Source organism: Equus quagga, chromosome 6 (genome assembly GCF_021613505.1).
Source record: "Equus quagga isolate Etosha38 chromosome 6, UCLA_HA_Equagga_1.0, whole genome shotgun sequence".
Classification (NCBI taxonomy): Eukaryota; Metazoa; Chordata; class Mammalia; order Perissodactyla; family Equidae; genus Equus; species Equus quagga.
In genome coordinates, this window is record NC_060272.1 from 68,164,578 (window position 1) to 68,191,687 (window position 27,110).

Consider the following 27,110-nt stretch of genomic DNA (forward strand, 5'->3'; position numbering starts at 1 on the left):
CGAGCCCCGGGCCTCCGAGAAGCGGAACGTGCAAACTTTACCGCTGCGCCACCGGGCAGGGCCGTCTACTTCTTAACTCTCATCTAATACTTGGCCCCACCATCCAGACCAGTAAGAGCAGTCACTGCTCAGTTCCCTTCCCCCATCCTCACAGGTTATTCCAAACCTTAGTACTGATAAGCAAGACACTATATACATATGAAATCCCTTTGATGCCTCAATAAAATAACAAAAAATTTGTGAATAGGTACAAAGACAAACTCCTCATTAAATACCCAATCTTTAATTAAAAGTTTAAGAACTTAAGAACTGACTACATAATGTATGTGTGTTAATGTCCAGGCCTCTGCATCTCTTGGAGCACTATTGCAAATAAATAAAAAATCTAAGTCCTTTCTTCCTTTTTTTTTTTTTTTAAAATACAACTGTAGAGTTAACGACAGTCAACAAGGTCTCTGGGGTTTCTTCCACTCTGTAATAAAAAACTGTCCCCTTTGGAGGGCTGATATGAAGCAGAATTTCATCTGTGTATTCTAATTCTGACAAAATCATTCTCATAAATATTTACTGACTGTGGGCCAACTATGAGTTTCTAGGGCAGAAAAAGAAAACTTTCCCTATAAAGGAACAGATAGCAAATATATTCAGCTTTGCAAGCCACATGTGGTTTCTTTCACATAATCTTAGGTTTTTGTTTGTTTGGGTCTTTAAAAAAATAAAACAAAACCTTTAAAAATGTAAAAACCAAGATTTTTAGCTCCTAGGTTATACAAAAACAGGTCAAGGGTCACATTTGGCCCATGGGGTGTAGTCTTCCAACTACACTGACCTAGGGAATAAACTATGGACTATGCACACAGGGCTATTTAAGAGAATACAAAACAGAAGAGGAGCCAATCCCTGCCCTCAATGAGATTAACGTCTAGAGAGATGCAGACAATATCGAGAAGTGAACTTTGTTAAAAAGAGGACAGTTTTTATAAAACCAGATATGCTGGAAGGGTTGTACATTATTGGGTTTGGAGGTACTTTTGGCATTAGAGTACATCTTTTACTTTGGCTTTAACAAGCCAGGATGGAGACAGGCGAAGGCCCAAAATAGAGAAGTAAGAGTTCGTGAGGTTTTAACTCTAGATACCCACTTCCAGAATCTGTGTTACCTCCTCTACAGCCAACATGCTGGTTGAAACTATTACTATCTCTTTGTTATTCTTGCAATAAGTCATTTAACTGGTCTCCCTGCTTCTGTCATTGTTTCCCCTCAGAATATTCTCAACACTGCATCTGATTGATGTTTTTAAAACATCACATCACCTGTCTGCTCAAAACTTTCCAAAGATTTTTATGTCAGGTAAGATGGGAAAGTCCAAGCCTTAGGTTTGCACATGAGGCCCTTCATATTTGACCCTCTACTAACTGTCCAACCTCATATCTTAACATTTTTCTGTCCCTTCCTGCCTCTCTGCTCCAGACAAACTGGCTGCTTTGTTATTTAATGAACTTTGCAGTTCTGCCTCAAAGCCTTTGCGCTCACTGTTTTTCACTGAATGGGATATTTCCTCCAAATATCCACATGGCTTTCTCCTTCAACTCTTCTCAGTAAGATTATCTCTGTACCATCTGGCTTCTCCCTTCCCTACACCTACACTTTCTATACCTGTTACCACTTAATTTTTCACCATAGCATTTATCACCATTTATCTAATAAATAATAGTGACTACATGTTATTTATGCATTCTGTTTAAGGCCTTCCTTTCATGTCCAAATGAGGAGTAAGACACATTTTTTAATGCTTGAAATTCTGGAAAGAATAGAACGCTGCATTGATGCTTGTGACCTAATATTTAATAATTTAGCCAAGCAATTTTCCTTTTTTATCACAAATCATGTCTTTTAGTAATTATAATAAATTTAAGACTTAAAAATTCACTTAATAGAAAAAAACTTTCAAAGTAAAACTACTAAGTTTCTACAAACTATTTTATTATTCAATTCATGTTAAACAGTGATAGATCACTCAAATACATTAAAACACAGATTTAAAAAACAAAACTTACATCATTTGTGTTAACATGCCAAGCCATATCACCATAAGACACCAGCTGTCCATTAACATAACATCGAATTTCACTGTTCCTCCATCGATTGTAAATGTGGACAATGCTGATCATGTACCACTTAAATGAAAAAAAAATTTAAAGATATAAATATGTAATGTTTAGTTATCATATTGTCTAAAAAGCAACCATAACATTCATAACACACCACAAAAAATGCTTGAAGGAATATTAATAATCATCCACTACCATTTTCTCAAGTTCCCCCTCCCATTTCTAATTTTGCAGATGAAAGAAGTGACTCCTAAAGAATAAATCTGTGATGGAGACAGATGGTATCATTCCAAACCCTGGAATGACCGGAACGATACTCCTTCCACTATGCCAAGATCCAAAAATTGCAGATATACAGTTATACTTGTGTTCATTCATTTAATAACATTTACATTGTGCAAGGCACTGCAAAGACAGGCCATAGGTCCAGCTCTCCTCAAATTTATGGTGTAGTGAAGGAGATATACATTAGACAAGCAAACAAACAAAGAATTACAAATCATGATGATTACTATGGGGAAAAAGGAAGTGTAAACTGAGAAGGAATACTTTGGATTGTATGGTCAAGAAAGACCTGTCAAAGGAACATTATAATAGATTATAATAAGATTTAGGTGGTTTCCATTCCATAATTTAGTTTTATTAGATCCAGGAATAATTATATATTTTTAACTTAATAATGTAACATTATTCACTAAGAATCAAAGAATGAGTTTATATTGAGTTCTCATTTTTTATAGTTACTAGGGTCAACAAAAAGCATGTTAAGTGTCTATTTTGATATGCGATGGTTTAAATTTTGTAAAAATTTGTGGATCCAACCCTTAGTCTCTTCAAAGTTAATAGACTAAAGCAAAGAATATAGAAACATTTTTTCTAAAATATAGAAAAATACAAATGATTCATAGATATTACAACAAGTATGCCTTCAGTGATTAAGGGGGGAAAATTAGACTAGTTTCCCCAAAAGACATAAAAATATAAAGCACAAACTTTGTTCTCTGGATTACTTAAAAGTACTATTCAATTATTTCACATATATTTCGAAAAATATAAAACTATAATAGCAATTCTCAACCACTAAAATATTAGTTATTTCAAGGTGTCTGAAATACTTTGAACAAAATTCAATTTCACTCATTTCCATTTAGAAAATAAAAATAGTGCACTGAACAACTCATAGGAGACAGTAATACAAAACATTGTTCCTCAATTATTAAAAAAAAATGTCAGGTCAAACCATTTAACCCTTAAAACACGTCTTTTTTTAAGTTGTTTCATTCTAGGTAATCCTATAACTCTATTTTATTGCAAGCTTAGACTTTGATCAGAAAGCAACATACATGTTAGTCCTGATTAAAATTAGAAGAAAATCTTTAAAGTTAGTCATTTAACAGCTTATGTTTCTAAATATTACAAAATTATCAAGAAGAAGCCATAAAAACGGAGCTTCAAATAAATTTAAGAAAAATTTTATAGAACTTTACATGTATAAGAATTAAAATTCACCATGTTATCCTCATTGAGTTTGACAATTTTCAACCAGAATGTCATCCAGGTAACACAGGAGATACAACCTTTATATTCTGGAGTAAAATTTTTAGAAATTTTAAATTTCTAAATAGAATAGACATAAATAAATGTCTATAAATAGAAAAGGATTTTCTGCTGCCCAAAAAAAAAATTTAAGATAAATAATATTAGATGTATTAGATGTATTATACTTATTGACATACTTAATATAGAAAAGTACTCATTCAACAAATATTTATTGAGTTCTTACTACCATATACTAAAAGAGTCATTCATTCATTCAAAAAATTTACTGAGAGCTTACTTCATGTCAAGTACCCCCCAGATTCTGGGGCATACAAAGAAAGATAACATATACAGCCTCAAGGAGGTTTCACTAGAGAAAAGAAACATGAAAACAATTATAAAACAATGGAGAATATCTAAAATACAGATATCAGAGCAAAAGAAGTAAAGGCTGAGGGTAGAGAGGAAAGGAGAGACAAATGGAGAAGGAAGGCTAACAGAGAAGAATTCACTAAAAGAGTAAACGAAATTTAAGACTAAGCTTGAAGGATGAGTAGGAACTGTTAAGTAAACAAAGGGGAAAGAAACATTCCAGGCAGAGGAACCTTAGTATGGTACATACAGCACAGAGGCTTGACAAAACTTTTCTCAGCGTTTAGCTTTAGCAAGAAAAACAAAGACCAGATTGTAAAGAGACCTACAGGACACCTTTAGTAACCAGCCTTTTGGTTTTCACATAACGTGGTATCACTGAAGAATTCTGAGCGGGAACGTGAAATGATCATCTCCAGAGTTTAGGAAAATAACTGACAGCAGTGAGGAAGTGGGATAGTTAGGCAAATGTGGATAAAGATAAACTTGAAAATTACTGCAAAGGTTCAGGTGAGAAAACCGTAAGAGCCTAAACTAAGATGAAGGAATTGGTAATTTAAAAAAAAAGGGATGAATATAATTAACAGAACTGACTGGAAGTTCTGATATAGAAAAGGAGAGCCTAAGATGGTTTCCCATTTTTCACTTGAATGAGTAGTGGTACCATTAACTAGAGATAATTAATACAGTTAGCTAGCTAATTAGCAAGATAACCAGGTTTGGAGTTACAAACAAAGAGTTTGCTTTTGGTCATAATACACATGGGATCACATGCAAATAAGAAAACAAACAAAAAGAAATGAGGACATTCCCTTCACCATAGGTAGGCTCCTCATATCTGTTATGGTTGTTCCTGTGGAATAGAGGCAGAGTGTGCCCCGAAGAAGGTGGACAATATCACTGTCATATATCCAAGAAAGACCCTTGAACCTGGAAGGGGGACCAGGCCTTAAAGAAGTGGGAATGGGAACTCTTATACTCTGTCCCTTGTTTTTTTAGAATCTGGACTTTCAAATGGTAAGTTACTCTGACACAAAGATGGAGTCCAGTAAGAAGGCAGGAACATCCCTCTAGAAAACTCCAGCTGATGAGGAGTGAATTATATCTTACAATCTAATTATATAGCTGCAACTTTTTTGCATTTTCTCTTGTTTTTCTTTATCTTTAGAGCAGACTTTATAAAAATGTTTCAACCTCATCTTTGAATATACATATTCTAGTGGATATTAAGCATAGATAGATTTCACAGGACAAAATATTAACAGCAAAAAGCATCCCTCTAATTGAGGCCAGCATTACTGAAGAAGAGAAATTAGTGAAACCTTCAATCTCAGAAAACAAGATTCAGGACTACTAGGATTAGCTGAATCTCCCCTGAGAAAAGTCTCTCTGCATTACCAAATCTGGAGGTTTAACATTTTGCTTTTTTATAAAAAGAGTTAATTATCTATAAATCCATAGTGCACAAAATACACACAGATACACAAAGAAACTACTTTGAAGTCTGAATCTCCAGTTTAAAAACTGGTCTATTACCTAAACCAAATAAGGTTAGAGAAAGAAGGGGGAAGAACAAGAAAGAGGGAGGAAAGAGAAGAGGAGAAGGAGAAGGGGAAAGAAGTGAAGATGAAAAGGACGAGCAAAACAGAGGAGGAGGTAAAGGAGGGCAGAGAGAAAGAGGAGGATGAAAAGTAATGAAAGGAAGAGAAGCTAAAATTGTAATTAAAGTAACGTTTCTATAAATGTTCTTCAAACATAATTCCTCAGAACTACAACTGAAGTCTCATAAAGTTCATATAAACATCTGCCTTTGAATAATCTTTGAACTAATAATTGTTAAAATACTTGAATATTGTTTTCATAGATGTACAGAAAATTTAAAAGATGCTGCATAATTTCTACATAATATATAGCAAATTTACATATTATACACAAATTATTATATACTATAAATAAATTATATATAGTATATACCAAAATTTTAGGATCAGAATGAAGATATAAGAACGTGTAAGTTGTTGGCATTCTAAGTAACCCTGTTTTCCATTTAACCTGTGCAAAACACTTTCTCAAAAAGCATAAATCTCTCTTAATACTCACAGATAATACTCTAATTCTCTACAACTCCAAAAATTAACTTGTTAGTTTTGGAGTATATATTATTGTGCTAGAACAACAAGAGCAAAGAAGGCTAGTAAGCTTCAGAATTTAAATGCTTACCACACAGCAACAACCTAAATTATTTGTCTTTATTGCCACGACTCCCCTTCTTCTTCCTGCCACACGGAAAAGGTTCTTGGCACACTTATCTACAAAGAAGCACTGACCACAAAGCCCACGCCTTCTTTCTCACTTTCTCAATAGTAATCCCTCATTTATTTCATACCACTGAGAAATAAATTGCTCAATATAAATTAGCTTTCCAGAGGAATGTAACTTACTCCTTTAGGAAACAAAAGGGAGTTTTGGTTGTTAAAGTCATATTTTACTCATTTATCCAATATATATTATTGACAGTCTACCAAGTTCAATACTGTGTAGCATGCATATGAGGAAATACAAAGACGAATCCCATGCACATTAGTCTCAGTTACTAAACAATGCACATATAAATGAATAATAAAGGTTTAAGAGAAATAATTGCCTAGTTACCATAAGACATACTGAAATAATATGCTTTGAGAGAGATTCTATCTGGGGAGTAAGGCAAATCTGGGAAGGAGTCTACAGAAATGGTGTTATAGGAAATGGAACATAACAATGTGGTGGGATTTACAAGACATGTGAGTGAGGGGACAAGTAAATGTATTTCATGCCAGAGATTGAACACTTGAAAAGATAAAAAAGTGAAACATGTATATTAGTTCAGTTTTGCCAGAATAAAGGGTATAAGTAAAAAGCTGAAGATAAAATTCAAATCATGAAGGACTAGGCTAAAAATTTTAATTTATTCTATGGTTAGTGAGAAGCAAATGATTGGTTTGAGCAGTGGAATAATATGATCAGGAATATACATCAGATATTAGTGTGTAAGATAGTTTGGAAGAGGAAGAAATAAAGGATCCAAGATAGAGAGCAATACAAAGAATTAAAGCAGCAGGTAAAGAATTTTTTTTTAAGCATTTTTATTTATTTTTTATTTATTTATTTTGAGGAAGATTAGCCCTGAGCTAACTACTGCCAATCCTCCTCTTTTTGCTGAGGAAGACTGGCCCTGAGCTAACATCCATGCCCATCTTCCCCTGCTTTATACATGGGATGCCTACCACAGCATGGCTTTTGCCAAGCGGTGCCATGTCCGCACCCGGGATCCGAACCGGCGAACCCTGGGCCGCCGAGAAGCGGAACGTGCACACTTAACCACTGCACCACCGGGCCGGTCCCAGGTAAAGAATTTTAAAAAGGAGACAAACATTACACAGATACAACATAGAGGACTTGAAAACTGAAGTGATATAAAGATCAAAAAGGGAATGAAGAACAAAGCTGACTCAAGTCCCCACTATTATGAAGACAGTACACCCTTAACCAAATCAGGGGACCTAAGAACATGAGCAGACTTGGGACTAGAGATGGCAAATTCAGTGTTACATTTTCTGAGGTTGAAGGACCAGAAAGATATCCACATGGCAACACCTCATAGGGAGATAAGAATATAAGAATAGAGCTCTGGAGATATAACAGTGGAAAGCTATCATGAAACTGAATAAAATGTCTGAAAAAAGGTAAGCTCCATAAAAGCAGGGATGTTGTCTGTTCTGTTTACTGTCATATCTCCAGTACCTACAACATGTCTGCTACTTAGTGAATACTCAATACGTATGTACTGAAAGAGTGACATAGAACAGAGCATAGCAAGAGAGAGACATTGAGAGAGTGAGAGAGACAGACACTGCAAGATTATCAACGGTCTGATCATATGCCAAAAGTAAGATATAAAAGTAGAAAGAAAATGAAGACAAGGATAAGAGAAAAGCATTAGGAATCATAAGAAAACCAATAAATGAGAATATTACAGAAGTCCTAATAAGTGAGTTCTAAGACAGTGGGAATGGTGAATTGTGTCATTCTCAACAGAAATATTTAATCAGACCTACCTTGCGTGGCTGAAAATCATATTTTACACAGTGCTGAAAACCTTTCCCTTTGGACTTCAGTGATGTGACTATTAGACAGTTGCCAACAAAATGAGCAGAGTAACCAACTCCTTTGCTAGTACGAAAACTGTAAAGAAAACCGAGAATAGTATAATATCCTCTGATACAAAAAACTTTATATCTAAGGATTATTATGTAAATAAGATAAAACATTATTATAAAAATAAAACTTATTTCCCTAGAGAGTAGAAGGGGTATTACATGTACCAAATAAAGACTAAAACATAAAAGGTTTAGAACAACTAAAAGAATGAACTACAATTGAGAAAAGAAAAGAGTATAGAACCTTTAAAAATTTCAATTTAAATATCATAAATATATAAAAACAAATTAATGGCCCACAAAAGCCTACCAAGTATATTTTATCTACCTCAAGACCACCTGGAACTAGCAAATACAGAAATCATTTACATAGTTAATGTTTTCAAAATCAACTTGCTCTCTGATTCTCCTATATCTTTGAAAATAGCTTACAAATTACAAAAGAAAAAGTCAGAACTAAGTTGGATAAATAATGTAGGTAACCAAGCAAAGGACTATATTTTTAGTCAAAAAAAGAAAAAAGATGTAACTATGAAATATCTATATTGATGCACACTAAACAGAGAAGGACTATAACCCTTGACTCTTAAACTGTATCTGGAAAAAAAAGAAAATAGTGGGGCTGGCCCCGTGGCCGAGTGGTTGGGTTCGCATGCTCCGCTGCAGGCGGCCCAGTGTTTCGTTGGTTCGAATCCTGGGCGCGGACATGGCACTGCTCATCGGACCACGCTGAGGCAGCGTCCCACATGCCACAACTAGAAGAACCCACAACGAAGAATACACAACTATGTACCGGGGGGCTTTGGGGAGAAAAAGGAAAAAATAAAATCTTTAAAAAAAAAAAAAAAAAAAAAGAAAAGAAAATAGTGAGGCAAGTGGCCTAGAATCAACAGCAAAAAATAAATAAAATAAATTGACTTAACTGTGCCTTTATAGTTTTAACTTATACATATTCTATTTAACATGTTGCCTTGACACTAAATATGACTACATATTTATAAAATTGAAACACAACACAAAAGTACTAATTTTATTACTTACCAATAAAGATAAGGTTTATCCTTATCAACATTAATGTTATTTAATGGATCCATACGAAACCAAGTGTTTAGAGTGAAGCCATTCTGATAAGGCCACTTTGCAATAGGAGGCAAAGCAATTGCCTACAAGGCAACAAAAAAAGATACAAAAGTATCAATTAAAGAAGATGTGATAGTAACTAAAGTCAAATATGCCCTTTACATATTCAAAAACAATGAAGGTACAAATCTCAGAAAATCATGGACAAATATAAAAAGTAGCAACTATTATCTTATTAAAATAATCTATAAATATTATTTGTTGACTAGAGAAACATTGCCTTTACGAATACTGCTCAGTTGATGAAGTTTCATCTTAGGTTACACAGTACTTTTCAGACTGTACTCCAAGAAATCCTCTTCCAGTCTGACCAATATACAGTCTCTTATACATAAGCCCCAGAATTTTCTGTTTTCTATGAATTTATTTTAGGTTTTCAGTAATATTTCATTTGATTAAAGGGGGCTGAATCTTTAAATCCAAAAACAACTGTTAGAGAATTTTAATGGAATCAATATTAAAGAAAGTATTAAGAAATAATGTTCACAATACTGAAACAAAGGAGGGCAAGCATGAGACATATTATTCAGAAACTTAACAACTGAAATTTACGACCAAAGAGGATTCAGATCCACTCATAAGTAAGAAAGGAATAATATAGAACTCAGTTGATAATAGCAACCAAAAAAAAACCAAAAAATCCCAGCCATTCTAAGGAGAAAATGAGAAAGTGGTTAATTACTTGACTTCCTGGCAAGAAATATCTGAACAGATTTATCTTCCTATGAGCTACCCAAATTCCTTCACATAGAAAATAATTACCTTTATGTTTTATAGCTGATCTGTTCCCCCAAAGAGAGCCTTCATCTTTCTGATAATGACCTTTCTCAAATTAATATAGCTTCCATATTAAAAATCCTCTGCACATACAGTTTGAATTTCTTCATGTTATATAACACACTTCACACACACTATCCAACAAACTCTTTCAATCTTCTCTTCTACTGCCTTATGCCACATTCCAAAATATATCTAAACATACCAACTATTCTACCTGTCCCATTACAGCTCCCCTTTTTGTACATGATTTTGCTTCTGTTCAAAATACTTTTCCAGCAAAATTCCAATTATATCTCAATATCAGGCTACTATGTCCTTCTTCTGTGAAACTTTCCTGGACTTCATCCCAGCTTAGTTCCTCTTTTCATTGTTTTTCTTCCATAGCACTTAGTACCTAAATCTATAGTAGGTTATTGTACCAAGCTGTTTTTGCATATGTCTACCCATTAGAGTTCCCCAAGAGTATGGAATATAATTTATACTCCCAGCTTTGTGATTTAAGACATAGAAAACATTCAATATGTAGTCAATGAAAAATCTGAGTGTCGCAAAGATTTATAAGTGCTTGCTGTAAAAATAAAAATAAAACACAAACACAAACACATATATACAATCCCAAATAAAGAATCAAATCCTAAAAATAAAGAAAAATATCCCATACGATGTCTTTTCAGATTTTAATGCTTAAGCAATTAGTTCAGGCAGTATAACTGTCAATATAGCTTTTCTTAACTGCTTAAAAGTGAAATGTTATACTTTATTTTTTAATGTTGTTTGTTAGTAAAATACAATTCTTGCCAAGTTAACTGCTGGTTAATAACTCTATAAATGTCACCAAACCAGATTTCACTTCCTATAGCTGCTTCACAGTACGAAGGCAAATAGGAGAAATATTTATTGAGGACATTGAATAGTAAAGTGAATCTATGGAATTGTATAAATTATTTAATAAATTTGTTACTCTGTTCTTAACGCCTGTGGAACACAATTGGCACAGGGTTAGATTCATGGTTTTCAACCTTTTGCCAAGACCACAATACCCAAGTGCACTTTCACATCAGCAACAGGGGCTCATTACAGCACTGCCATTGGAGCGTTAGAAAGCATTCAGGAGTGCAGCCTATTACTTTCCTTTTCCCCCATTACTCCACATACCCGTGCAATCTCTCATACCCAACCAATGCCCTTAGCACTTTCGGCACCATCAGTTTCATCACCCAGTCTACTGGGCCCTAAATTAGAACTTAAACACTGCATTAAACTAAAAGATACAGGAAAGAATTTGAGACAAGCTGCCCTTCAAGTTTTCCAGACGTACTCTTCCACCAAGAAAAAGACACATGGTCCAAGAGATCACTTGTTATTATCCCCATGTTAGGACTGAGAGAACCCTAAATCACATACATACAGTTGCCAACACTAGTGAACCAAAATACAACAGAAAAAAAAGGAAAAATCTTACAAAAGAAAAGCCTAAGTTGAGTGATAATGAAATAATAACAGCATTTTGTCTTGCTACAACTGATACCAAACACCTGAAAGGCTCTAAAATAGCATTTCTTCTGTTTCATTGTGGACTTTCAATAATTCCACAGATAAATAAGGATCTTTCTTATGGCCAATCTCTTCAAAAAGACAGTTACCTTTTCTCAAGGATATTCTTTTAAATTTAATGTACAACAGCTAGAATAAATGACTTAGGGACCTGAAATCTCTCATTTCTGGAGGGTACTCAACCTTCTGTTCCTACTCAAGTACCAACCAAAGCCTTCTATACATTGTACATGGCATCCCTAGCCTTTTCATCTCTTTTAAACTAATACATACATCCTCCCTTAATGCACAAATGCTAACTTCATATGGTACTGACTGATGTGGAACCCAGGCCCATTCACTTCCAAATCATTCGTGCCTGATCTCATCACCCATTTCCTGGATTCCTTATATTTTCATCTAATCCCATGGTGTTAATGCCATGTCCTTTGCAGTACTTCTGTGATTTTGGATTTAAGCTGCCTTCACATTTCCTTCATATTTCCTTCTACAATATTTTGCTACCCACAATTGGATGTCCCTCATTGTGTCCATTGAGTTCAGAGGACTCCAAAATCCATATCTCTCACTGTCTCCTGGTCTAGTTGATCCCAAAATCTAAGTTCTTATCTATTGCAATTTGCAAATTACATGTAATTTGCAAATTTGATGTTAGATAGGGTGCTTTCAGTAAACTATTTCAGTGAATAGAAAAATACACTACTTCCTAAATTAAGCAGATTCACGAAATAGATGATAATCATGAAAGGCAAATCTAAACAGTATATCCATAAAGGTCACAGAGCATATAAAACGCCATCTTACATCTGTCACTCTATAGAATTCAATTAGCTCTCTGAATGAGTAAATGTTACCAAATTGCTCATATGGAGGGAGGCAGCACAGCTCAGAAAGAGGCATCTCCACAACACAAAATACAGTTCAGGAGCCCTAGTATATACCGTATTTCAGAGGGAAAGTAAGCAGTGTCATAATTTTAGTCATCCAAAGGCACTGCTATGAGTAGCGGTTCTGTATGCTCTAGTTACTAAGCCGCCACTGGTTCATGCTCATCCAGAAGCAGACTATCAAAAACACTGTAATGGTAAGGATTTTAAAATCAGCTACTCTCTGAATTTTTCAGCAGTTCAACAGCAGAAGTAACATGCCTGGAAATAAGCCAATCTGTTGTTAAATAAAACATTGAACTTAAAGTCAGGTAAATTTTGGTTCAAGTCGTGACTCTGATTTACGACCCTGAAAAATACTGTTGAGGCTCAGTTTCTTGAGCTGATGTAACAATGATAATATCATTTATCTTATATAGCTCGTATGCTCAAATAAAATAATGGCTGTAAAGGTTCTAGTTCCTTCCCTGCTCCCTCCTCTATATAAAATATACATACCCTTGATCCAAACTACTCTTCATGAAAATGAGTGATGCAGGGAAAACCAGGAAAGGGGGAGTAAATAGTATAAGTCCATCAAAATCCCCTAAACAAAAACAAATCAAACATAACTACTAACAACACATAAATAAAACTGTGTGTGAGTGAATGTGTGTGTGTGTGTGTGTGTATGTGTGTAAAATGTGATACATATTGACAGAAAATATTCACAGGTTTCAAGCAATTCATGGTCAAATGGCCAAAAACAGGATGAGTTGCAACCTTACTGAGACAAACTAGACAATTTACTAAAACAGAGTTATTCACTCTGTTTTAGCTAAATTTCACTAATTCATAAATAAGACAGTATCTTGCTTATATTTCTGTCAAAACACTTTGCTCTTCTTTCCCATCCCTTAGACTGAGATCTACCAAATGTTTGATCAATAGCAGTTTTGAAAAAATGTATTAAAATTATATATATATGTAAATAGAGGCAGTGAAGGTTTTTCCCTTCTAAGTACCACAATGTACATTTTATATGTGTTCTACCCTAACAATCCGATATGCAAAATGACAACTTTCATCTGTAAAGTAATTTTTCACTTTCCTATTTTCATTTCACAATTAGTGGAAATTGGAACTTAAAAAAAAAGGTTAGTAAGAAAATATTAAGGGGAAAAATATAAACTTAGGAGAATGGTTGATGAAATGAGAGATTGCAAGGATATTTAAGTACCAATAATAACCAAAGAACAACAAATACTTACAAGATGTTCTACAACTTATATAGTGTTTAAATGGTATATTATTTCATTACAGATTCACAATAACCCTATTCCATGCTAAAGTACTAACGTGTTACATGAAAGTAAGTCGAGAAACATTACGGGACTAGTCCTCCACAGAAAAGAACTAGAGGATCCAGAAATCAAAACCACTTCTTCTAGCCAAAAACAACACATACTTTCTACAATTCTACCATGTAGATAAAAATGATGAAATTAAGCAGACTGAGAAAGCTTGTTCTTTGACAAGAACAACAAAATGGATAAACTTCCAGTCAGACTGATTAGGAAAAAAAATCCAGTATCAAGAATGAAAGGGGAGGGATCACCACATATCCTATAGTCATTAAAAGGATAATAAGGGGATATGACGAAAAACTTTATGACAATATATTCAACAACTTAGATTAACTGGACAAATTACTGAAAGATATAATCTATCACAGCTCACTCAAAATGAAATAGAAAACCTTCCTGTATCTATTATAGAAATTAAGTTCATAGTTTAAAACCTTCTCATAAACAAAACTCCAGGTCCAGATGGCTTTAATAGTGAATTCTAGCACAGATTTAAGAATAACATCATTTCTACACAAACTCTTCAATTGAGAGAAACGAATACTTCTCAATTCATTTTATGAGGAATAACCCTAAGATCAAAACCAGAAAAAGATACCACAAGGAAAATAGAGCCCCAAATAACTCATAAAAGTAATCATAAAATTTATTAGCAATATGTTAGTAAATCAAATCCAGCAGTATATGAAAAGGTTAATACACAGTGATCAAGTAGTTTTTGTCCCAGAAATGCAAAAGTTGGCTTAACACTGAAACATCAATCATCACAATTCACCACATTATTAAAGATTAAGAAGAAAAACCATATCATCATTTTAATAAAATCAGAAAAAGCATTTGACAAAATTCAATACTGATATCAACATACTGATGATTTAAAAACTCCCATTAAACAGGAATAGAAAAGAATTTCCTCAACCTGATAAAGGACATGTCTGAAAACCTAATGCTAATAACATACTTAATGGTGAAATACTTAATGCTTTCTCTAAGATTGAGAATAAATCAAGAATGTTACTGTTACTAAACGTTACACTGGAAGTCCTAGCCAATGCAATAAGGCAATAAAACGAAACAAAAAGGCATACTAACTGTAAAATAACAAATAAGATTGGCTTTATTCACAGATAAAATTATTAACTTTGTAAGCAATCCTAAGGTATCTTTTAAAAAACTGCTAGGACTAGTAAGCGAGTTCACCAAGGTCTCAGGACATAAGGTCAATATACAAAAAAATCAATTACATTTCTATATACTAGTAAAACACAATATGGAATACTTATGGATAAATTTAACAAAAGATGTTTAAGACCTGCATGCTAAAAACTAGAAAACACTGAAAAACATCAAGAAAACTAAATAATGGGAGAGAAATACTGTGTTCACGGACTGAAAGATTCAATAATGTTAAGATATCTATTCTCTCCAAATCGTTCTATAGTTTTAACACAATGCAATTAAAATCACAGCAAGCTTTTTATAAAATTTGACAAGTTTATTCACAATATATACGGAAATGCAAACAATCTAAAATAGACAATACTAGTTTTTATACGAAGAACAAAGTTGGAGTACTTATACTTCTACTTGATTTCAAGACCCACTATACAGCTACAATAATAAAGACCATGTGATATTGGCATAAGAATAGAAATATAGGACAAAGGAACCACACAAACATGGCCAGTCAGCTTACAAGAAAGGTGCCAAGGTAATCCACTGTGAAAGCATTGTCTCTTCAACAAACGGTTATGAAACAATTAGATATTCATATGCAAAACTAACAAAAACTTAACCTCCAAGCTTCCCTCATACCATATTTTAAAAATTCACATAAAAAGGATCATTGACCTAAATATAAGAGCTAAAACAACAGAACTTTTGTAGAAAGTGTAAGAGAAAAAAATGTTGTGACCTTGGTTTATACTGATTTCTAAGATTATGAAAGAATAGGCCACAAAATAAAGAAATTTTCATCAGACTTCATCAAAATTAAAATCTTTTGTACTTTGAGAAATTCTGTTAAGAAAATAAAAAGACAAGCACAGAGTGGGATAAAATACTTGCCAAATACATATCTGACAAATTAACTTATATCCCAAATATATAATGAACCCTTTGGATATTAAGACAACCACTAATGAAATTTGTTTAAAAGAACAGAAGATTTGAACACAAACATCACAAAGGAATATGTACATGAAAAAATGCTCAACATCATCAGTGATGAGGTGATATAAAATTAAAACTATAATGAGATACCATTACAAAACCATTTAAATGCCTCAAATTAAAAAGACAATGTCCAGGATACAGATCAACTGGGATTCTCATACATTGCTGATGGGAATTCAAATTTTTCACTATGGAAAGCAATTTGCCTGTTTCTCATGAAATGAAATGCACACTTGTCATAAAACCCAGCAATCTCACTCTTATGTATTTACTCAAGAGATAAGAAAAAATGCCTGTAGAAGGCCTATATCAAATGTTCATAGCAGTTTTATCTACAATAGCCAAAGACTGAAAACCCAAATATCCATCAACTGGGGAATGGATAAATAAACTGTGGTATACCCATAAAATGTAATATTACTCAGAATACAAAGGAACTGAATAAACTACTGATAAACTACAACATGGATAATCTCAAAGGCATTATGTTAAGTGAAAGAAACCTGACAGAAAAGACTATATACTGTATGATTTTATTTACAGGAAATTCTAGAAAAGGCAAAATTATACAAACACAAAAGAAATCAGAGGTTGCAAGGAACAGGGGCTGAGGAGAGGGTATTGGCTTTAAACAAAGACAAGGTAATTTTTGGTAATGATGAAATTATTCGAAATCATGATTGTAGTAGTGGTTACACAACTATTCAAAACTCATCAAATTGTACTTGTTAAGTTGGTAAATTTCGTAGTATGTAAATTACACCTTAATATAGCTGACTTAAAAATAAATAAATAAAAATAAACACATGTATTTAAAACTTACCGCAGCACTACAACCAGGGAAATTGAAAAAAGTATCAGGACCATGTCTTTGTGGCATCTGATTAAGAACTGATAATAATTTTACTGCATGTCTTGGCTGAGGAAACAAGAAAAAGAAAAGTCATTGTACAAATTTAGTAAAAATATCTAAAATATCATGTTAGCCACTGGACTATTTTCTAACTAGAGAGAAAATTAATTTGAAATTACTTACTAAACTCTACGAGGAATAATTTCCATCACAAATTCAAGTTTATAGCTCTCTAGAGATAAAGTGTTGAACATTAAGTATTAATGCACTGATATTGAATACTTTTCCCTCTGACCACAGCTTACCCAGATTCCATTTTCTCCTCGAAGCATGCTGAACAAAAGCTTCAATTCCTTGACAGTGATGCTGTAGCTGGCAAGAACCCCCAACATATCAACTAGAAGATCTTCAAAGGAAAATAAAGTTATTCTGAACTCTAGTCATGAGCTGCCATCTGTCAAGGTAACATGCTTTTTGAAAGAGTAAGAGTTATCAATTGTCATTTCTACATATATATTTATATCTAATATAGCTAAATGACCTCATGAAAAGCCATTCAATTAACAATTTTTAAGTCATCACATAACCAAAAAAATTATATTTGAATTTTAGGATTTTTCCCTATCAGATTTACCATTCCAATTAAGTTTCCTTAGCAAAGGTATAAAACAGATTTTATGAGTTCCCAGAATACACAACCATACACATACAAATCTGCTGTATGCAGGGAAAGGTAGGCAAAAATATGCAAAGGTACAACAATTTAACATTATAAATTGGTTATTTTCAAATGAAAAAGTGAGTTGACCATATTTCCTTTTAGAATTATCTTTTCTTAATAAAATATATTCCTGAAATATTCCTTGGCCCATTACCAACAATTTTGAGCACTTACTCCTTGCCTGGCATTATTCCAGGTGGTTTACATGTATTAACTTCACAAATCTTCATAACAAGCCTATGAGGTAAGTACTCTAATCCCTTTCTGAAAACGAGGAAAGTGAGGCATAGAAAACTTAATCACATGGCCCAAGAGCACACTCGAGTAGAAGGGAGAGCCAGGATCAGGCAGCATGGCTCCAGAGTCCTCACTCTTACCCAGTAGTCTCTAAGTGGAAGGATCATTTAAACACATTACTAGTGAAATCCATTACATTAATGTGTTTGTGTGCATATAAGAGACATGCTAGGTCACAAAATAATAAGAAAAATTAAACACAATCTCTGGTCCCTGATTACTTTCTCATCTGTAGATATTGTGAGTTATTACCTCTATCAATCAATCATTCTTTGCAAGGAATTAAGCGTCTAAATATTTATATTTCATTTTCTCAATTTCTAAAGCATTTCCACAGTATTAAAGAGACTACATAAATTATTACAATCAATACACAATATACATTCTAAACAATTTATCATCAGTTCATAAAAAATTTAGGATAAGTTCAAATAACTAGCTATTGATCATATAATGTATATTATCCAATATCACAGATTAATAGCTGGAATTTGAGAATTTAAAATTATTTATTATGCATGTATTTCAAAACAGAAATTTAATAGGGTTATTTTCATCAATAAATAATTGACTAATTCTTACTTGATGCCACAATAAGTAAGCAATCCTATGATAAAATTGTGACTGTGGATATGCCATTTTTGAGAGAGATCTTTTGTTGTTGTTAGGAAGATTGGCCCTGAGCTAACATCTGCTGCCAATTTTCCTATATTTTATGTGAGATGCTGCTACAGCACGGCTTGACGAGCAGTGCTAAGTCCACGTCTGCGATCTGAACCTGAGAACCCTGGGCCACCAAAGTGGAGCATGTGAATTTAACCACTATGCCAACAGGGTGGCCCCAAGAGAGATCTTTTAATGAAATAAAATGTTTCATCATTCAAGTAGCAAAAATATTCCTAGTTACTACATATTAGTCAGAAGATCTGTTTCTAAGAAAGAATTCTAGATAAAAATCAAGCATCTTAAAACCCTAAGTTAATATGAAGCAATTTTAAGCAATTAACTGCAATGGCAACCTTGATAAAAGATTTCTTAAAGGTTTACTTACAAACACATTTTTTAAAAATTGACCTTCTATTTCCAAACTTTTATCTCATCTCCTATGTATGTCACAAAAAGTGATCAATAAAAATTGTATTTAATTACATAATTATAATTTTTTATTTATTGTACATATAACCGAGACGCTCAGTTTAATTATAACAGTTCTTCTTTTCTGTACAACAAGATTTTTAGAGGAGAAAAAATGCTAAGATTATGAAACTCTCTCATCAATTTACTATAAACGTTTAACTACCTTCCAATGACACCTGCACATTAAATGAAAAGTATCTCTTTGAACTTAACAAACTACAAAACATTCAGAGTGAAAACTTAGCGGTGTTTTGGTGGTTACTGGTACTTCACTAGTATTTAATCTAAATTTTAATTTCTCTACTAAAAAGCAAGATACAGATATTTTTCTGACACAATGCTTATTAAAATAACAAAGAGTGGAAGTTTTGTGTTGTGGGTATTATTATTATTGAGAAGAAAAAAGAATTAAGTAGTTTTATATAATAGAAAATGTGAAGATACAAACTTCTGGGGTACTATCACACTTACTATCACCTTACATCTCAATGCTCATGAATTACGTACCAGTAAACTACTATGTAAGTAATTGCGGCTCATTTCTAAAGTACGTTCTATAAAGCGGTAGCTACTTTATTTACAAAAAAAAAATTTAAGGGCTTAAAGCTAGATTTAAGGATTCAAAGATCACATGATGTTCTACATAACATGTGTACATATAAGTTTATACAAATAAATTCCTGTCAAACAATGCTAGAATTTACAGAATTGGTAAAAAGATGTTTTAAGTTTGAAACTCATTTTTCATCAAGTTAACCCTTAGTAACCAACATAGAGAATGTTAAATCATTTTAAATAGAGATAGATGTCACCTATCTCTATATATTTTAATAAACTCTATAAGAAAAACAATTTTAAAAATATTGTTTAAATTTAAAAAGCATTAATCTTTAACCTATTCTTTATTCCATTCTTTCTTGTTTAATGTTTTGTTCTATGAATATTAAAATTAATTAAATGCATAAATCAAATATTATAGACGTTTCTTTGGAATCTACACTACTTTTAAGGATCAGATATAGTATAGTAAGGATTCATGTTAGCACTTTCAGAATCATGAAAACCCTTTTACGTCAGAAGAAACTTATGTTGAAGATTCATGGCTTAAGAAAATCACTATTTCAAACTCTAAACTAATTTTCTGGGAATAACTGTTGCTCTGGGACCACCTTTCAAAACATTTCTACTGAACTTGGAGAGAGGTAAAGGATTTGTAGAGAAGAATCAAAGATTTCAAAATTACTTGAAATAACACATAATAAGCACAAATATTAATATTCTTATCTTGCAATTTCAAACAAATTTTATGCTCTATTTTAATACAAAAGTTTCTCAAAAAAATAACAAAGTAAAATGGACACTTCCAAAAAGTACAATATGATTATTCTAAGGCTTTTAGTACCTCCTGTCATAGTTCATATATGCCATATTGAAGGGCATGGAGCTTGGAGAATTTGGTAAAATGTTCATTATACAGAACTATAATATGTATTGTAATATTTTAATTATGTAAAGGCTTAAATAAATACTACATAGAAAGGTTTTGTTTATTTTTCTGATAGATTTCATAGCACTTATTTGATGTAACGGAGATTTTCTAAAACCTGGAAAAGCAAAATTAGTAATTATGTTTGTCTAATACAGAAGAAGTTGTCTTTCCATTCTTCAGATTTTCCCTTAATATAAAAGGCAAATTTTCCATACCTTTCTATTTATCTATTTCAAATCAAGGTAGCTTCAACAAATCTATATCACTTATAGAATATAAAAAGAAGTACATGAATATTTATAAACATTTAAGTTATACTTTCCTGTCAGATAACCTCATACCTGCTATCATGTCATCTACAGCACTCATTTTCAGCAATACTTGTTCAATTAGCCCAACTTCTGTGCTAGTCTGTAAATTTCGAACACTTTTTCGCAGAATGGCTGTAAACATGCTCCATATTTCTGCTTGACACGTTACATCACAGTGCTCCAAAAGCTCTGTCATGCATGTTATACTCTCAGCATCCTGGATAATAAAGTTCATCTCCAAGTCAAATTCTCCACCAACCAGCTGAAAATAAACAGAAAGAACAATAACTAATGATGACATGGGAGGTTATCTGTAACAATAAAACATAATAATACCAAACATTAAAATAGCAAGAAAGCATATGGCTACATTAAAAAATGTCAAGTCTTCTAGTCTAAAACTAATTTTGAATTTGAAAGCTATAGATAAATGAAAGGTGCTGTAAGAATTAAAACTAGCAAAGATAAACCTAATTTTTCTAAAAAATGAAAAAAGGCAATTTCAAATCTAGAAGAATAGAGCAAAATAGAGCATATGACTAGTGCGTGGGATTCAGGACAAACTCTTGTAAAAAAAGGTTCAGCTCGGGCCAGCCCTGTGGCCTAGTGGTTAAGTTTGGTGTACCCTGCTTCAGTGGCCCAGTTTTGGTTCACTCATCTGTTGGCGGCCATGCTCTGGTGGCAGCTCACATACAAAAAGAGGAAGATTGGCAACAGACTTAGCTCAGGGTGAATCTTCCTCAGGAGAAAAAAAAGGAGTTGGCTCTTAAAAGTGATAATCACCAGAAGATGCAGAGTTCACTAAGGGTAAGTTTTAAGACATGAAATTCATTTTCTTTTGCAATGTTATTACCAACCTGACAAATAAAAGAGATGTAACAGAGTAAAAATAGCTGGATCTAATCTCCATACAGAAGATAAAGAAATATGAAACATACTAGCAAACTTACAGTGAATGCTGAAATGAGACAATCAATGTTAAAAATGTTTAAAAGGGAAATATCTAATATCTTGTAATACTTAAAAAAAAAAAGATGTGAATTGGTAAAGAAAGTTGATTTAATGGCAACACATTTGACTTGTGACATTGTGCTAAATGAGTCAAAGGTACGACTGTCCTTCTCAAATGCTGCTTTAAGTATAGTGATAGACACACCCAGAATAAAAGACATAGTATAATGATACTCTTATTCTCTATTGATCAAATCACATGTTAATTATTATATTCAGTTATGAGTACCATTCTTAAAGAAGAACACTGACAAACTGGCTATCTTTTTGGTCTAGATAATGGAAAATTTAGGAGACAATAATAGCGATATACAAAACGCTCGACAAATTTGAGGTCATTCATTCATTCATTCATCAATAAATATTTTATTTATTAAAGACTAGAACTTACTGTTCAAGGGAACTAGGGATATATCCATGGACGAGAAAAAGCCCATGCACTAATTAGGTGCTAAATTCCAAGAATAAAGATTTGTGTATGTATGTATGCATGTATGTACAACACTCTATTCCAAAAAAGGATGAAGTTTGCTTATAAGTTACATAAAGCATAAACGAAGACATAAATTGTGAGTAGTTGAGAAAGAGGAAGCAAAGGAAAAATAAGATTACAGACAGATAGGGACTAAAAATTAGATTCGAAAAGTAGAATTCATTTTCCATCAATGAAAGATGTTCATTAATAAGGATGGATAATGACATGATATGGTATAAATAGGATAAATAATAATAATGCCACCACCTAACCTTACATGCCATTTAGTACTATTCTAAGTGCTTTACATATATTAAATAATTTAATTCTCACAATGCCTTATGAGAAAGAAGCTATTATTACCTTCATTTTACAGATAAGGAACAATAAGCATAGAAAGTTTAAGTAATTTGCAAAAGATCATAAAACTAGTAGATAGAAGACCCAGGCTCAAAACCCAGTAAGTCTGTCTTCATACAAGTCCATATAAGCACTAAAATCTCATTTAAGAATATTTTTAAAGTCTCTACAATTTAAGAATTTAAAACCGAAATATTTTTTTTTTTAAGATTTTATTTTTTCCTTTTTCTCCCCAAAGCCCCCCGGTACATAGTTGTGTATTCTTCGTTGTGGGTTCTTCTAGTTGTGGCATGTGGGACGCTGCCTCAGCGTGGTCTGATGAGCAGTGCCATGTCCGCGCCCAGGATTCGAACCAACGAAACACTGGGCCGCCTGCAGCAGAGTGCGCGAACTTAACCACTCGGCCACGGGGCCAGCCCCTAAAACCGAAATATTTTCAAATTGTAAAATATTATATTGTGTGTATATTTTTCACTGTAACAGCTCCAAAATTCAATTTTATAAGAAACAGCCCTTATGCTAACTACTGACCTAGATATTCTCTCTGGTTAAAGGGTGGTTTTACTTCCGTGTATGAAAAAACTCCAACTCCTCTTACTATTTCCGGTTTATTAAAAAAATAGCTACACAAGTGGTTAAGAGAGAGGCGCTGAATTCAGACTTCCTGGATTCAGACTTTAGTTGTACCACTCACTTGTGACCTTAATGACGCTACTTCTCTAAGCCTCAGTTACTTCATCTAAATAAGGGAATAAAAAGTTCCTACCTAATAGGGTTGTTGTGAGGATTAAATAAAGTAACTGGGTTATAAGCACGTAGGAACAAAGTCAGACATATAGTTAGCATTCAGTTAAAGTTAGCTATTTCAGTTCTCCTATAACCTCAGCTTTGAGCTAAAAAATGTACTCACCCGATCACATACATCTAAAAGTACCATGAAGCAGCCAGCTTAAGTCTTATGTTTCCAGCAAGTGCTAAATTATTGTGGATCATGAACGATCTTAGATATTACTTATAGATGAATCAAAATCAACTAAAACACCATTTTCACCATGCCATGGTCTAATCAAAGAACTGCTTACTTATTCATTATTCTATGTCCAACTGACTTCTGTCACTAAGATGAACCTTGAAGACCAGTGATTTGCAACTAAAATGTTCTCTAGAAGTGAATCATAGAGAGAAATAAACAGGTTTGAAAACCAATGATGTGAACACATACTGATTAACAAAATAGAAGTAGAGGGGCTGGCCCCGTGGCCGAGTGGTTGAGTTCGCGCACTCTGCGGCAGGCGGCCCAGTGTTTCGTTGGTTCGAATCCTGGGCGCAGACATGGCACTGCTCATCGGACCAGGCTGAGGCAGCGTCCCACATGCCACAACTAGAAGAACCCACAACGAAGAATACACAACTATGTACCGGGGGGCTTTGGGGAGAAAAAGGAAAAAATAAAATCTTTAAAAAAAAAAAAAAATAGAAGTAGATACTGAGGTTTAAGCCTATGAGCCTCTTAATAAATCTGTGTAAGAAATCAGCATACACTGAAATGGGAGCACACTGAAGAATTTTTTAGATTAATCTCCTAAATGAGTTGTAAGCATTTAGTAGACTCTGGTGTGACCAACAACAATTATGGAATGTGTAAATAAGAGAGATGGGCTCAGTGGGAAGAAAAAATGTTACTGCACAAAGGGTACCATCAGCTTGCCACCAAGACAAAAGCCATTCATCAAGAGGCAAGATGGTGGCAGAGAAAGGGCATTTTATTACGGCTTGCTAGCAATAGGGAAGATGGCCGACCAATGTCCAAAAGAACCATCTTAAGGGGGGCACGGAATCTTGAAGCAGTTAAATAGGCCAGCGGGTTACAGGGGAGGTGTTAGGAATGTTGACCTTCTGGTGTTACAGAGTGGGAGTCACCACATCAGATCTTTCAGTTTTCTCTGATGATGGCTACCAGCACAGACTCTCTGTTCAAGGGTCATCACATTCCTAAGGAACACAAAAGAATGAAGTTATTGTCTTATTGAAGCTGGGAGGTACATGCACAAGCAGGGGTCATAAAATCTCCAGAGCAGGTGGATCTCCTGGAGGGTGCATATCCAGCTGGATTAGTTAGTCAAAGGTCATTCAAAGTTACAATATGGTTTCTTTTTCCACAATATGGCTTCCCTTATGTCAATCTTGTGTTGAGTCGGTATCAAAAACAGTCTTGCTTTTGGCGCCAGCCCAGTGGCATAGCAGTTAAGTTCCCACACTCTGCTTTGGCAGCCCAGGGTTTGCCAGTTTGGATCCCAGGCATGGACCTACGCACTGCTTATCAAGCCATGCTGTGGCAGGCATCCCATATATAAAATAGAGAAAGATGGGCATGGATATTAGCTCAAGGCCAATCTTCCTCAGCAGAAAAGAGGAGGATTGGCGGTGGATGTTAGCTCAGGGCTAATCTTCCTAAAAAAAAAAAAAATAGTCTGCTTTCAAAGGAATTAACAATTAATATGTGTAACTCTAACAATCAGGCTCTGTTATGTGAAACATAAGCTTCCATCTTTTTCACAGTTGAAAAAACAATGTCCCTTTCTACATATCGTTCAATTACAAAAGATTACAGTTATGGTTCTCTGATTTCTTTGCCAGAAGTCCTAAAAGCATTTATTGTAGATGTTGTAGAGTGGGCCTATGTTTTCAGATGGTCTTTCTAATCTTTATTATAACTTTTCATACATTAGTGTTAATGTGGCTAACTGCTTATGAAACTATCATTCCAAGATCAGGAAAATATTTATTCTCCACTCATAAATGGGTGGTTCAATATTTATCAACTAACGTATGTATGAAAAAGTAGAAACAATCAGCTTTATCATTTAAACAATTCTCTAACAAACTTATGAGGAAAAGGCATAACTGTTCTCATAGAAGGAAAGTGAAGATAAATGAGATTAAGCAATATGACCAAGGTCACACATAAGTAAGTGGCAGATCCAAGATTCTAATCTACTAGAAAATGCACCTAAACACCTTGCTATGAAGTCAGAGGTGTAGACTTAAAAAACACAGACGAGATGTGTCACAGTAGCTCTTTGTAGAAGTCAGTATTTTATGAACAATGTAGGGGGTAAAAGGAGGAAAGACAAAATGATTTCTGTGGGTAAGAAATGAAACATCCAGAGGTAGTAAATCACAATAAAGGAAAACAATGAAATTATTTAAAGTTATGTCAGCAAGAAAGAAGATGCTGAAGGTTACATTACAGGAAAATTAGCAATAAATACTAAAAAGAAAACACCTCAAAGGAAAACATTCTAAAAAGCAATGAAAGTAACACAATGAAGTTAAAAAAGCTAAATTAAAAAAAAGCTAAAATCACTGTTACCACAGTATAAAAGAGATTTATAAATCAATTGAGACTTCCTGTAAATCTGAACATGTCATTGTGACACCCTATTTGCACAGTTAAGGGTGTTCTTTTCCTCCAGGCCTTCTCCTTAAAATTCTAAAAAGTGTTGCCACCGTAAAGAAGAGTGGTCCATCCACAATGTGCTGCCTACTCAAGAATCAGTCATAAGCGAATTTATATAAAATATCATAGCTGAGCTTTCTTAAAGAAATAGCTTTTATTTACATACAGTAAATAAAATTTTCTATATAAAAATTTGTAATATAAAATGCTGAGGGGGCCAGCCCCGTGGCCAAGTGGTCAAGTTTGCATGCTCTGCTTCAGTGGCCCAGGGTTTGGCCAGTTCAGATCCCGGGCACGGACCCAGGATCGCTCATCAGGCCATGCTGAGGTGGCGTCCCACATGCCATAACTAGAAGGACCCACAACTAAAATATACAACTATGTACTGGGGAGTTTTGGGGAGAAGAAGGAAAAATTTAAAAATTTTAAAATGCTGACTTGGGAAAATACTGTCTTCTCAAAGTACTAAGGTTTATAATTACTAGCAATTTAAGCATCTTTTGCTTATTTTTTAAGTACATAGTTTTTAAATATCTTTATTTTGAAATCTTAGATTATTAGTTAGGATCATATGGGATAATTCAGTGCTTATCAATTAGATCAAACCAGACAATTATTAAACATTTGGATTTCTCTGCAACTTATTCTTCTGGTTAAACTCTAAACTAGATAACACTGCTTATAATGCCAGAATTTAACATTCCAGCTTCAGTTTCCTCTACTATTTTCTAGTTACTGTTATAAGGAACGTGTCTGCAATGTCATCTCTCACTTCATCTAAAACTCTTCATATATGTTACTCCCTCTGCATGACATAGGGTTTTCTCCCAACCCTTAAATGTTAACTTTCATTAAACTTCCAAATATAAGTTTATATATCACTTAATCCAGA

General features: G+C 33.7%; 1 protein-coding gene across 9 annotated transcripts in view; it reads right to left on the minus strand.

The window, feature by feature from the left end:
- Positions 1-27,110, minus strand: part of NBEA (neurobeachin) — a 679,748-nt gene that overhangs the window by 595,454 nt on the left and 57,184 nt on the right. For 7 of the 9 annotated variants that reach the window (XM_046664614.1, XM_046664615.1, XM_046664607.1 and 4 more), the window contains exons 2-7: positions 20,943-21,174; positions 17,263-17,363; positions 16,928-17,023; positions 9,264-9,385; positions 8,121-8,247; positions 2,059-2,178 (exon numbers count right to left, since the gene is read on the minus strand). In XM_046664614.1, coding sequence (XP_046520570.1) covers positions 2,059-2,178; positions 8,121-8,247; positions 9,264-9,385; positions 16,928-17,023; positions 17,263-17,363; positions 20,943-21,174 — 798 coding nt within the window. Of the gene's footprint in view, positions 1-2,058; positions 2,179-8,120; positions 8,248-9,263; positions 9,386-16,927; positions 17,024-17,262; positions 17,364-20,942; positions 21,175-27,110 lie in introns of those variants that run through there. The other 2 variants (XM_046664611.1, XM_046664612.1) reach the window with 2 other exon arrangements.